The sequence below is a fragment of the Geospiza fortis genome, unplaced genomic scaffold (assembly GCF_000277835.1).
Source record: "Geospiza fortis unplaced genomic scaffold, GeoFor_1.0 scaffold284, whole genome shotgun sequence".
NCBI lineage: Eukaryota > Metazoa > Chordata > Aves > Passeriformes > Thraupidae > Geospiza > Geospiza fortis.
This window is the reverse complement of record NW_005054508.1, coordinates 445376-459299: the sequence shown is the minus strand read 5'-3', so window position 1 is coordinate 459299 and position 13924 is coordinate 445376. Positions and strand designations below refer to the sequence as shown.

The 13924-nt window shown below is 48.4% G+C and overlaps 1 protein-coding gene across 1 annotated transcript in view; it reads right to left on the bottom strand.

Annotated features, from left to right (window-relative positions):
* Positions 1–11084: 11084 nt before the first annotated feature.
* Positions 11085–13924, bottom strand: part of DKK1 (dickkopf WNT signaling pathway inhibitor 1) — a 4898-nt gene continuing 2058 nt past the window's right edge. Inside the window, exon 4 of the mRNA XM_031063500.1 lies at positions 11085–11141. Coding sequence (XP_030919360.1) covers positions 11085–11141 — 57 coding nt within the window. The remainder of the gene's footprint in view (positions 11142–13924) is intronic.

The window sequence follows — 13924 nt, the reverse complement described above, 5'->3', positions numbered from 1 at the left end:
TCCAAACCCTTCCCTTTCCTCTCCACCAGCCACAGGGCAAAGTTTCACTTTTGGTGTTCAGATATTGCCAAAACCCCGTGGCTGTCACTGTGGGAGAGCCTCGGGCAAGTGGACATGGCTGGCAAGGAGTCAGATAATTACAGGAGCCAATTCCACTGAAAAATTCAGGATTGAAACCAGCCAGGCCACGGTGGTTTCTGGGACACTCCTGGAGGGAAATGAGGAAGGGCTGGCTTCTTTGGGAAGAAGGGCTGGATTCCATTTCAGCCTCAGCACACCAAACACTCTGCAGTTTGTGTGGTCTCTTCCTCAGTGCAAAGGTGGAAAAGCTTTCCTAGACAACTCCTGAGGTGAAGAAATTGGGAAAAAACACCTGCAACAATGGGAAACAATTGGGAAAACCACCTTCCAACAATGCATGGATTATACTGGAATGCACTTGCTACTTTCACTTAAAAATATTGAGGTATTTCTTTTCCCCCCTAAATTGCCATGTTCTCCTCCAGTTAAGCCACAGGCGCATGTACAAGAGCAAGCTTGGTGATCATGCAGGTGCTTCCTGGGGGTCTTGAGGTGTGAGGGAAAACGTGGCTTGGAAATAAGGGCAGGATTCCCACACCCATATCCTGGGGAGAAAAAAAAACAGTGGATGCAGACAGAGGAAAAGGCTCTTGGGAACTCACTGCCAGGGAGCTGATCCTGAAAAATATCAAGCAATTCTCAGGAGCTGCCAGGCACACACAACTCCCAGAATTCCTTCAAGAATTCCCAAATAAACAGGGAAAGTTATTCCAAACCCAAACAGGGATCAACCCGAGCCACCTCCCACCTGTGTTATTTGCTTCCTGCTATGTCTCACTCCAGATCCCAGATCTTCTTCTTCCAGACCTTCTTGCCAGATATTCTGTAAATTGTTGTCCTTGAAATCCACCTTTCTATCCCAGCAAAGCCTTGGCAAAGCTTTGGCTGCCCAGTGCCCGAGCAGGGCTGGGTTGGGAGCTTGGAATGGCGAGTGGGCAGTGGCTGGGGGTTGGTGTTCTCCCAAAAACTGAGCTCCTCCTGCCCCACAGCCAGCTTCAGGGAATGGGAGATCACTCCATGATGGTGAGGAGGCCACTGTGTGCTGCTGCTTCAGGCTGAGGCAGCAGGAAGAGCTAAATGCAGGGGAAAATTAGGGAATGATGATGGGAAAGGCTTGCTGGGAGCTGGAAGGAACACAAAGTTTGGACTGGAACTGAGGGTGGAAATCAAGGAGCCCTTGGGATGCCTCTGACTGCTGCTCCTGCAGTTCTGCATCATGACCTGAATCAGAAACCAAATCCAACCCAAAAAACCTCGTGCGGCCACCAAACCGGGGTTGAGAACGTGGAGCTGAACCCACCTGCGAAAGCCCCAAGGTGAGGCCTCACCCCTGAGCTGAAGGCAAATGTCACGCAAACACACGAGTTCCTCGACATGCAACACCCAGGCCTCTTTTTTTTGTTCAAAAAATACCCCATTTGAGTGCCTGTTTTGCCAGACCTCGAATCCTTTCAGCACACCAGGGCTGGTTCCTCGTTGGGGGATAACCACAAGCCAATTAGAAGTTAAATTGTTGAGCACTCTGCATCTAATTGAGGTCTCTCCCTTCTGCCCACTATTTTTAGTGCTTGGCCCGGGCTGCAGCTCCACGTAGGGTATAATCATGTTTATTTAAGAGCCATGTGTACCTCAGTGAGAAAAATAAAATACAGCAGGCAGAGCTGTTTTTTTTACCAAATATACATGGGTGGGTGGTAGAGGTCAGGTCTAGACTGCTCTGTGTCTCTTGCTGTCCCCCTCTCCCATCAGGACACATCCTTTTCACCCCAAAACCATGCCTGAAATATGTTCATGCATTTCCCCTGCTCTTTTATTGCCATTTATTGTCATTTATTGTAATTTTCTTCATCCTCTGCTACCTACAGAGCAGGGACAAGAGATTCTGGTTGTGCTGGAGCAAATAAAGGGGTAACAGAAAATTTTTTAAAAACTGAAAAAGGTGCTGTGAGTCAGCCCTGAGCAGCCTCCCCTCTTCCCAGGGCAGTTTGGGGGTGGGAAACGGGGTTGGGAATGATCCCAGGAATCTAAGAAATTATTCCAAAGTCATCAGGTTGGAGTTTCTGGGAGGCTTCCAGCAAGGGGAAGGAGAGAAAATGGTTATTTGTCAGGAGTTTTCAATGTCTGGGCTCTAAAGACAACCTCAGAATCCTAAAAGTGAAGAAAATTTTGTCTGTGCTTGATAGGCCAAGAAGGGTGGAAGGCCAAAGAAGGGCAAGGAACAAAATTCCATCAAAACCAGAAGAATAGGACTTTTCCAGCAGCTTTTCAAGTGGTCACTTGGTTTGCTCAGCCTGGACAAGAGGAGGCTGAGGGGAGACCTCTCTGGGGTCTTCAACATCCTCCAATGGGCAGCTCCAAACTCTGCTCTCTGAGACAGGGACAGCACCCAAGGAACAGCTGGAGCTGTGCCAGGGCAGGTTTAGGTTGGATTTCAGGACAAGGCTCTTCTCCAGAGGGTGCTGGGCACTGCCCAGGCTCCCCAGGGAATGGGCACAGCCCCGAGGCTGCCAGAGCTCCAGGAGAGCTTGGACACTGCTCCAGGGTGGGATTGTTGGGGGGTCTGTGGACTGGATGATCCCTGTGGGTCCCTTCCATGGTTTTATGGCCATACAAGGGTGCAGAGAGGTGTTTGGGACAGAGCAGGGAATGTCACAATCCCGGGGATGCGTGCTGGGATCCGGAGAGGAACAAATTCCAAACGTGAGGCTCAGCCTGAAGGGCGAGGGAGGGAGAGCCCAAAGGCTCAGAGGTTGCAACAGAAGCTCTGGCTCTGACTAAACCCCACCCCAGCCATCCTAGTAAAGATAAGGAGGGAGATAAAGGGGCCAACTTGTGCCTTAAAAAGCTCTGTCTGTACCAGCACTGCTGCCAGTGACCTCATCATCTTCTTTCCCTCAAACACCCCAAGGAAATAAACAAAAACAAAGGCCCAGCAGGATCCCCTGCTCTCCTTGTTCTTGGCAAAATCTGATTTTTCTTACTCATCTCTGTTTTATCTCAGCCTGGGGAACAGCTCATGTGCACACCAAGTCACGTTGGGAAGAAAATAGTGGGGTTTTTATTTTTCCTTCAGGAATTTTGCTTATATTCCAGTTTCTCACCCCAGAAGGGATTTGTGTCAGTGAGAAGCCATAAATTTTATTTTAAAAATTCCCACACTGTGGGAATTAAAAATTAATTTTTTTTTAAATTTAAAAATCCCCACAATTTCAGCAGCCCTACAAAACATAAAGTCAGTACTAAACCAAACCCAGAGCCCTTCCTGAAATACAGACCTGGAAAGATCCACCTCAGAACTTGTCCTGAGTGGAGAAACACATGGTCCTTATCTTGTTACACAGAATTAGATGTGAAGTGCCCAGTGTTGATTTCAAAGGGATTAAAACTGTAGTGACGAGGAGGAAATTAAAACTGAAATACGTGCAAAAGTGATGGTCTGAGGCCCAGCAGGATTTAAGGGATAAACTAAAAAATTGAGGTTGAGTTACTCCTGGAAAATACATTTATCTTATCAAAGCCAATGTGGGCTGCAGTCTTCTTCCTTTTGATGACAGTGCAGGTTCTGAATTAGGCTGGAAAAGGTGCTCAGGTCTAAGGGCTCATGGCAGCACTGAAAACTTTGAAAACTTTGACCTTTGAAAGGTACTTATATATAAAATAATTTAATTTAATTTAATTACACCCAAAACTTAAGAGAGAGGCAGATCTAATGCAGGATCGAGATGGCCAGGTAAGGAGGGCCTGGTTTTCTCAGCCAAGAAGCTGAAATTCAGTATCAGGAGCATGATCCCATCTCGAGGGAGTACCAAACCCTGCTGGGAGCTGGGAGATGCAGCAGGGCACCTCACCACCCCCATGCCATGTGAGCAGCACTCTGTGCTCCATCAGGGGCAGAGCTTGGCCCTTTCCCAAGGCCAGCAAGTTCAGCAGTGCAGAGGCGTGCTCTGTAGGCAGCAAAAATGGGGGAATAATCCCAGCCAGGACCCGGGGTTGCTCAACAGCACAAAATCCAGCGCCAGGCAGCTCCAGAGTTTGGGGTGGTCACCCCTCCTTGTCTGCCTCTTGGGTCACAAACAGTGACCCCCAGGCTAGCAGCTGACTGCATATTCCACATGGAAATCAGCTTTTAAGGAGCAGGGAAACCTAGGAGAAGGTCAGCAGAGGGAACTGACAGCTTTTAGTGCAGCTCAGCGTTCTTGGGGCATTTTAAAATAAAAATAAATACTCATAAACCCAACAGGATATAAACAAATGCATGGAGGGGAAAGTGGGATAATAGGAACTCTACTAGAATTCCTTCCCTGGATCCCTGGAAGTGTCCAAGGCCAGGCTGGATGGGTTTGGAGCAGCCTGGGACAGTGGAAGGTGTCCCTGCCCATGGCAGGGGTGGCACTGGATGGGATTTAAGGTCCCTTCCAACCCAAACCTTTCCATGATGGTTCCTTGCTCCCAGTTGTCAAAACCCCCCAAAAACTGAATCCAGAACAACCTTGATGGATTTTTAAAGGGTTCCAAACAGGTCAGCTGGGAGCCTCTTTGCCCAATGCAATGCCTTGGCCAACAATTAAATGTTTTTTTTTTAAGAACACAATATCTAAACCAAAATTATTATAACAGAAAATTTTAAATGCATGGGACATGAACTGAAAAGAGGGATTTCCCTCCCTGTTTCCTGATTTCCCTCCCAAAATCAACTCTGGCTGGTTTTGGTCTCAAACAAAAACCAGGGACTTGCTGAATGGTTTTTTCCAGGAACCCATCCCACCTCTCCATGCCGGTGTCTCCCCTTATCATGTTGGGACCCCTGCAGCCCCTGCCAGCTTTCAGTGACATGGAACTGGTGCTGTCCCCAGCTCCTGAGCTCCTGGGACAGCAGGAAATCCTTCAGCAGGGGTTAAAACACAGCAGCAATAATTTGGGTACAAAGCTTCCCTTTGGCATTGCTGCTGCTTCCTGGTGCCTCTGACAGGCCAGCTCCTGCCAGTGGGCACTGCCAGCCTTCTGATGGAATGAACATTTGCTTGGGCAAAGGATCCAGCTCTGGAATGGCATTGCCTGGGAGGAGAGGAGATCACTGGCACGGGGACAGGTTTCATGGCGTCCCAAGGCCCCATCTGCCTCACCAAGGAGCTGGGAGATAACACAAGGGGACAAAACACTTCAATATTGCCCATAATAATGTCTGGCCTTGGCAGGGGAATTCCATCTTGCATGAATAAACCTCCTCTAAAGTCCCCTCTGGGGCAATGCTGGGGTTGAGCAGGAGCACTGAGGGGATGAAATGTTGGTCCCACCAAGCCTGGGGACAGAGAGGTTGGGCTCAGCCAGGATCATTAAAATCAGGTTGGAAAAGACTTCGAGGACCATGGAGTCCCAGCTGAGCCTGATCCCCACCTTGTCCCCAGCCCAGAGCACTGAGTGCCACCTCCAGCCCTTCCTGGGACACCTGCAGGGCTGGGCACTGCACCACATCCCTTCCAAGGACTCACCACCCTTTCCAGGGAGGAATTCTTCCTGCACAAAAGCTGGGAACACCCCAAAAACCCCGACAGGTTGAGTTTCCTGCAGCAAGGATCTGTGGTTTAAGCTGAAAACTCCAAGCCCATGTGGATGGGGTGGAACAAAGCCCTGGCAGGAACAGCTCCAGGCTCTTCCCTCACCCTCTCCCCAAGGAGGGTTGTGGTGTGCACGGAGCAGGGCTCCAAATAGGGGCAGGAGCAGGGCTGGCACTGCCGTGGCCATCACTCATCCTGCATTCCTGGCACGGTCATTTATGGGCAGGCAGAGCTGCTGGCACGGCCCCAAACCTGCTCTGGGAGAGGGCTGGGATGGCCCAGGCAAACAGAGAGGGAAGGAGGGTCAGTCTCGGGGGTGTGGGCAGCTTGGGGACACCCCACACCTGCACAGACTGCTCACACACCTGGGGGACACCCCAAACCACCAGGGACAGCCTCACACACACCTGGGGGTGCCCCAAAATACCAGGGGCAGCCTCACACACCTTGGGGTGCCCTAAAACACCAGGGACATCCTCACACACATCTGGGGGACACCCCAAACCACCAGGGACAGCCTCACACACCTGGGGGGCACCCCAAAGGAACAGAGACCTGCTCACACACCTTGAGTTGCCCAAACACCTGCAGGGACCTGCTCACACAGCTTGGGGTGCTCCAAACCACCAGGGACATCCTCACACATACCTGGGGGACACCCTAAAACACCAGGGACATCCTCACACAGCTTGGGGTGCCCTAAACCTGCAGGGAGATTCTCACACATCTTGGGGTGCCCCAAACCTGCAGAGAGCTCCTCACACACTTTAGGGACGCCCCAAAACTGCTCACACACCTTGGGGCCACCCCAAACTTTGAAACCATCCTAATTCAATGGAGAGATGCTAAAATAAATTAAATAAAAAATCGTTATGGTTTGGATTTGTTGTTCTCTGTGTGAATCTAGGTGTTCAGAAATAGAAGGGTGAGACTTCCAGGATTGTCCAACGTCTCTCCAAATTGGGAAGTTGGCATTTTCAAGGGTCAGCTGCACTGGTGGTGAAGCTACAGAACCCCCCTCCCCCATAAATTAATAGAAAATAGAGAATAAGAGAATAGCGAAGGAAGATCAATGCTGTATAGAAATACTTTCATCTGTGGCTCTCAGGATTAATTAAAAAATAAATTAGAGAAAGGGAAACAATCATGGAATGTGTCCTTCAACATTTTGCCCTTCTGTTCATGCCATAAAAATCCATACCTAGGGATGGAAAAAACCTTAAAAATCATCTAATTCTTTACTGATTGATGGTGGCATTGGTGTATTTTAAACTAAATTCCATAAGCCCCAGAAATATTAAGCCAGGCACAGTAAAATAAAATAGTTCAATTTTTGAAATGTTAAATCAAATATTTTGATTAAAATATTTTTAATCAAATATTTTATATCGATTATTGATATCAAATATGAAAGACATATTTGATATCAATAATTGATATTGAATATCAATATCAAATATGCTACAGGAAGGTGGACCTGAGAGATCACCTCAGCTCAACCCCTGCTATGGGCTTCCCACCAAAAAAATCCCTTATTCTTCTCAAAGTCAGCATCTTTGACCAATGACGTGCTTCAGAGGAGGGCTTAGTTTAAAATTATATATAAATAAGGTAGATAAATAAATAAAATATATAGAAATAGTATTAAAATATAGATAAAAAATAAAATTATAGATAAATAAATAACAACCAACACTTCCCTGTGGATGTGACAGCAGCCCTACAACAAGGCCTTAAGGAGCCACCATCCAAGAAAAACTCAATTAATAATTAAACAAACCCTCCCCCAGCTCCAGACACTTCCAGAATGACCTTTCCCAGTGCCCATAACCAGCATTTAGAGATTTCCTAGCCAGTAATCCTCCCCAAATTTCTGCCTTCCATGAATTCCCCTTGTCCCCAGGTGACTCCAGCCAGGAGATTTATTTGTGGCCCCCAGCTGCCCAACCTGGGTTTGTTCTGAGCTGGGCACTCCAGCTCCTCCTTGCATTGGGAAGGACAAAAATAACCCTCTGGCATGTCCTGAGCATTGTTTACAGCCTCCCAGACCTCTCCTGCCCTCCCTTTGGCACCTGGCAGCTGCCACATTTTCCTGGGAACACGCTCCCACCTCCTCATCCCGTGTTTTCCACAGTTCTGTGCTGCTGGAGTTCCAATATCTTCTGAGTTGCAATATTTTCTGAGTTGCAATATCTTCTGAGTTGCCTGCCTGGATTTTGATTGGATTGGATGCTCTTAGAGGTTTTTCCAGCCTTAACGACTCCGTGGTTATTGTTTTCCCTCCCAGATTTATCTATCCTGACTCTGTCACCTACGGATTTAAAGTTAAAAAGCAAAATAGAAGGTGATTAAAGCTGCAAAGCCCAAATGCCACCCTTGTAGGATGCATCAATCCCTCCTTCCACCACAGCATCAACCCTTTGTTCCCAATTATGGAAAAATTGTTATGGCTTGCTCCCAATTATGCCAAAAAAACAAAACAAAAAAAAAAAAACAAAAAAACCTTTTGGGTTTTGCAGCAGCTTCACCCCTTTGCTTGGGGCATCCTCAAACCCCTCCTGGACTGGCACAGCACTGCTTCCTCATGGAAAACCCACAGGGGCTCCTTGCCCACCCCACAACATCCATCCATCCTTCCATCCATCCATCCATCATTCATTCATCATCCATCCATCCATCATTCATTCATCATCCATCCATCCATCATTCATTCATCATCCATCCATCCATCATTCATTCATCATCCATCCATCCATCATTCATTCATCATCCATCCATCCATCATTCATTCATCATCCATCCATCCATCATTCATTCATCATCCATCCATCCATCATTCATTCATCATCCATCCATCCATCATTCATTCATCATCCATCCATCCATCATTCATTCATCATCCATCCATCCATCATTCATTCATCATCCATCCATCCATCATTCATTCATCATCCATCCATCCATCATTCATTCATCATCCATCCATCCATCATTCATTCATCATCCATCCATCCATCATTCATTCATCATCCATCCATCCATCATTCATTCATCATCCATCCATCCATCATTCATTCATCATCCATCCATCCATCATTCATTCATCATCCATCCATCCATCATTCATTCATCATCCATCCATCCATCATTCATTCATCATCCATCCATCCATCATTCATTCATCATCCATCCATCCATCATTCATTCATCATCCATCCATCCATCATTCATTCATCATCCATCCATCCATCATTCATTCATCATCCATCCATCCATCATTCATTCATCATCCATCCATCCATCATTCATTCATCATCCATCCATCCATCATTCATTCATCATCCATCCATCCATCATTCATTCATCATCCATCCATCCATCATTCATTCATCATCCATCCATCCATCATTCATTCATCATCCATCCATCCATCATTCATTCATCATCCATCCATCCATCATTCATTCATCATCCATCCATCCATCATTCATTCATCATCCATCCATCCATCATTCATTCATCATCCATCCATCCATCATTCATTCATCATCCATCCATCCATCATTCATTCATCATCCATCCATCCATCATTCATTCATCATCCATCCATCCATCATTCATTCATCATCCATCCATCCATCATTCATTCATCATCCATCCATCCATCATTCATTCATCATCCATCCATCCATCATTCATTCATCATCCATCCATCCATCCCCCCCCAGCCGCTTCCCTTTCCTCACCCCACACCTGGAATTTGGGGAAATCCCTCCCGGAGCTCGCAGCTCCCCGGCAGCCAAGCCAAGCCTTTCATCAGGCCGTGCCCATTTAAATGCTGATGATCCCAATTCTCCCAAAAATCACCTGCTAATGGTTCCCCTCCCTCCGCCGGGCTGGATTAGGAGCTCTGCCCACAAGTGCCCTCCTAAATATCCCGGTTATCCTCACCCCCTCTTAAGGTGTTAATTAGGGACACAAGTCCGGCACTGAGGGAGGGGAAACAAAGCCGCTTGAGAGAAGGGGGGAAAAAAGAAGGGAAAAAAAAAGGAATAAACATCCCTTCGGATTAGCGGGGATGCGTTTGAAGGAGCGCAGGGCATGGGGATCCCACACCTGGACCACCTGGATGCTCCGCTTCCCCTCCCGAGGGAGATCAAGGTTTGCCCGCAGTTGAAAGGCTCGGGACAAAGAGCAGCTCCAGCAGCTGGGGGAACTCCCTTCTCCCAAAAAACAAGCGGCCCCAAATAAAGGGGAAAACAAACCCCAAAGCCACCCCAAAGCTTTGCGTGTTGCCTTACAGCCACAAAGGTTTCCACCTGCTGCCTGTGTTTCATCTTCCCGAGCCGAGAGGGGCAGGATTCTGCTCTGTGTCAGGAGGGGAGGGGATAAAACAAAAGGGATTTTTCCCTTTTAATGCCTGCGGGGAGATTTAAGGGGTTTTGTAACCCTCTCTTGCTCCGTGTGAGGTTTCATTCCTCACACGAGGGTTTTTAGGGGCGTTTGGTTTTAAATGTCGTGTGGAGATCAGCGGGAGAGAGGAGGGTGTGAGCATCGGCTGTAAATAATTATTAAAAAATAAAAAGGGAATTTCTGTGCAGCAGCTTGGGGTGGAAGTGGTTCCTGAAAGATCTTAGGAAGAAAATGAGAAGGAAATGGGATTTGCTTCCCTGAAATCTCCCCAAATGACAGCAATCATTGTCCCGGCCTCCCTCCTTGGAAGTTTAATTCCTTTGTGCCAGACTGTCCCCGAGTGCAGCAGAGGGGGGACTTCTGCTGATCCACTTCCATGGATTCTGCATCCACAGTGCAGGAAAATCAGTTCAGGAAAACCGTGGAGAGATCCAATTTTCCCTTCAAACCATCCATGTTTATGTAGCCACTGGAATCCTGGGATGCTTTAGAATTTTTATCTCAGAGGTGCAGAGGAAGAGTCCAGAAAGGGCTGAAAGACCCCAGAGCTGCTTCTAGCACCTAAAAGTGCTCCAGGAAAGCTGGAGAGGGACTTTGGAGTGATAGGATGAGTGGGAATGGCTTCAAACTGACAGCTGGCAGGGCTGGATGGGATTTTGGGAAGGAATTGTTCCCTGCACAGGGTGCCCAGAGCAGCTGGGGCTGCCCCTGGATCCCTGGCAGTGCCCAAGGGCAGCTTGGAGCACCCTGGGATGATGGAAGGTGTCCCTGTCCAGCAGAAGCCATTGTAATATTACCTTGCCTTGACTGAGGAAAATCACCTTGCATGGATAAACCTCCTTTAAAATCCCCACAAATGCCCTGGGACAAGGCTGGGGTTGAGCAGGAGCGTTAAAGGAATGAAAGTGTTGGTCCCACCAAGCCTGGGGACAGAGAGGTTGGGCTCAGCCAGCATCATTAAGCTGCTTTACAGATTTCTATGATTATAAATGTTAATATTGAACTTCACAGAGCTTTTTTGAAGCTCTTCCAGCCCTAAAAGCAGGAGCAGGGAGCACACCAGAGGTGCCAAAGCTCTCCTTCCAGCAAAACCTGCTGCTTTTATTGACTCTCTTCTTGCTTAGGAAAAAAGGGGGCTTTCCTGTATTTTTGGTGGGAAAAAATTCAATTGGACTGGTGGGGAAGTGCATCCTGAGATGCCTTTCCCAGCTGGGGTCACTGCTTTGTGTGTCAGGAGCTGAGGGCTGGGGTTTCTCCCTGCCTTCCCTCTGGATCAGAGCAGGAGACCCAGACAGGACACACCAGCCAGGCCAGACTCAGAGGCTCCACACATTCCATTTTTTCCCAAGTTTTGTATTTTCTACTTCCCACGGGCCTTTTTTTTGTTGTTGTTGTTGTTGTTGTTGGGTTGGTTTGGGGCTGGCAAGGAATTCGTTCAGGCAATTTCTGATAAGGAGGATCTGTCACTGTGGGGAAGGATCCAGGAGGGACCTTGGTGATGTCACCTGCCCATTCCCCAGGGAATGCCACTGCCGCCCTGGGAAAGGGAGACACAGCAGCCTTTGCTTCTGCCTCGCTGTGACCATATCTCCAGGGCTCAGGGAAATGTTTATCCCCATTTCTCAGCTGCTGGAGCAGTGTTTGACTTCCCAGGATGATGCAGACCTCGAGTGGGTTCAGGTTTTTGGGGACAGAATGATGCTCAGGGCCAGGGGAAGGCTGAAATCCCTCCCTTCAAGAACAGCTTTTGTTTAATCTTAACACACACAGGGTCATATTCTCATGATTTTTTTTTTCCTAAGAGATGTTACTATATCAAATTTCTTGGATTTACTAAATCCAGCTTCTTGGATTTACCTAAAGAACAAACCCTGAGAGTCCGAAAGGGGCAGGAATGGGAAGAGATCCTGACTGCAGATGTGGTAAGGGAGGAAAGGAGGGGATAAAACCCATCAAAACCATTGTTTTTGTGGAATCCATCCATGAAATTAATGATTCTGGAGATGTCTGTGGTAGCATCCATCCTGCTGGGCACAGAGCAAGGGACACAGATGCAACCAGGGCTGAGCTGAGCCCCTCTTGCCTCAGAATGGCTGCTAAAAATGCTCTTTCTTATCTTCTTCAAGCTGAGAAAGTGAAGAATATCAAAGCACAAGAAGCAAGGACAGGTTTGGAGGTGGCCAACCTGAACAAAACAAAAGAGGATGGACAACAAAGATGTGCCCAAGAGGACAAGAAATGGTATTTAATGCCCCACATGGGTATTTTTCCCTGCCTGCAGAGGTGTCAAAGCTGTGCTGGTCCCTCTCACTCTCTGGAGAAAAAGCCCTAACCCTAATGACAGTGGTTTAAATGTGCTGGGGATAAAATAGGGCGCTGTTCATGGCAGATTTGAACCCATCTGAACAGTTCCTGATCCTTCTCTTAGCCAGGTCCCTTCAGTTTTTCACAGCCAGGTCCCTTCAGTGCCACTGACTCTTAGTGGCCATAACGTTATTATGACAATAAAATAATTCTATTATTATGTATGTTGTGTAATATTTTTTTAATTTTTAAAGAATTATTTTAAAAAGTACTTTAAACCACATTTATTTATTTATTTTATTTTTTAATTTTCACATCCTGGAATGATGATTCAAGCACTAAACTCCAGGCTCTGAGTCAGAAACTCTAGCAGAGGCTGCTTCAAGCCCCAGTTCATGATGTGACTCCAGTAAAAGCTGCTCCAGAGAGACTTTAAGGGTGGGTTCAGGTGGTTTAAGGACCATCAGTGTTTCACCCTCCAGTTTGGGGCAGTTTGGGTTGTTCTCAGCCAGTTCCAGAGCTGGAAGGAAGCTGGGAATGATCATTCCCTGGGGCTCTTCTCTCTCCTTTACATTTCCTTGGTTCAGCCAGAGCTGCAGTGGGGCTGCTATTCCACAACCCCATGTTCTCCAGGGAATTTAATGCCCTAAAGAAGCAGCACCAACCCCAAAGGCACCAAACACCCACGAGCAGGCAGCATTTGAGGGATGCTCCCCTATACCTTACCCCTGGAGCCTCACAGGGATGTGCTGGCTTTGGCATTGGGCTGCAAAGCGCTTTTGGGGTGTCCAGGGAAGGTTTTGCACTCCAAACCCCTTCCCCAGGTTGCAGGGATGCACCTGCAGCCCCAAGCTCCCCACCTGAAACAGGGATGGGGGAAAAACCTGTGCTCGCAGCTTTCCCTCCCTCCAAGCCATCCCAAAATGCTGAAGAGCCGCAGGAACAACCATAAAGTGAAGGGAAAAATAAATCTTTATTGTGCATGGAGCAAGCTCGAGATCGGCAGCACCCGTGCTCGGTCCGGGAGCGATCCCTCACTCCCTCCTCCCTCCCAGAGCCAGGGACAGGGATTCTGCTGCCAGGAGCCCTTCCCAGAGCCCCAGCCGCGCTCCCTCTCCTCCAGAGGGCATCAGCGGCGACCAGGCAATCCCGAAAAAGCGGCTGGATGAGCAGTGCCAACCCATCCCATCCCCGTGGGACGCTGGGGACGAGCCCCCCGGCCCATCTCTCCTCCCCGGGCAGGCCCTGGAGGGAGCTCGGGGTGAATTTACAGCGTTTATTCGCTCGCACGCCCTCGGCGGCGTCCCTTCGAGGCAGAACGGGAAAACCCAGTGTGTACAAAGGCACGGCCGCGGCCGGGGCGCGGGGAAAACGCGAGATAACTCGTTCGAAGGCAGTCCCGGGAAGCCGCGGCGCTATGTACAGCTAAGTGCCAGCTCGAGTATTCACATCACAGTAACGTACTGCAAGGAGTCGCTGAGGAGAAGTTCCCTTGAGAAACAACCTTCGCTCCGGCGGGGCCGGAGCCTGTCGCGTCCGTCTGTCTGGCCGCTCCGTGGGTCGCCCGGGGG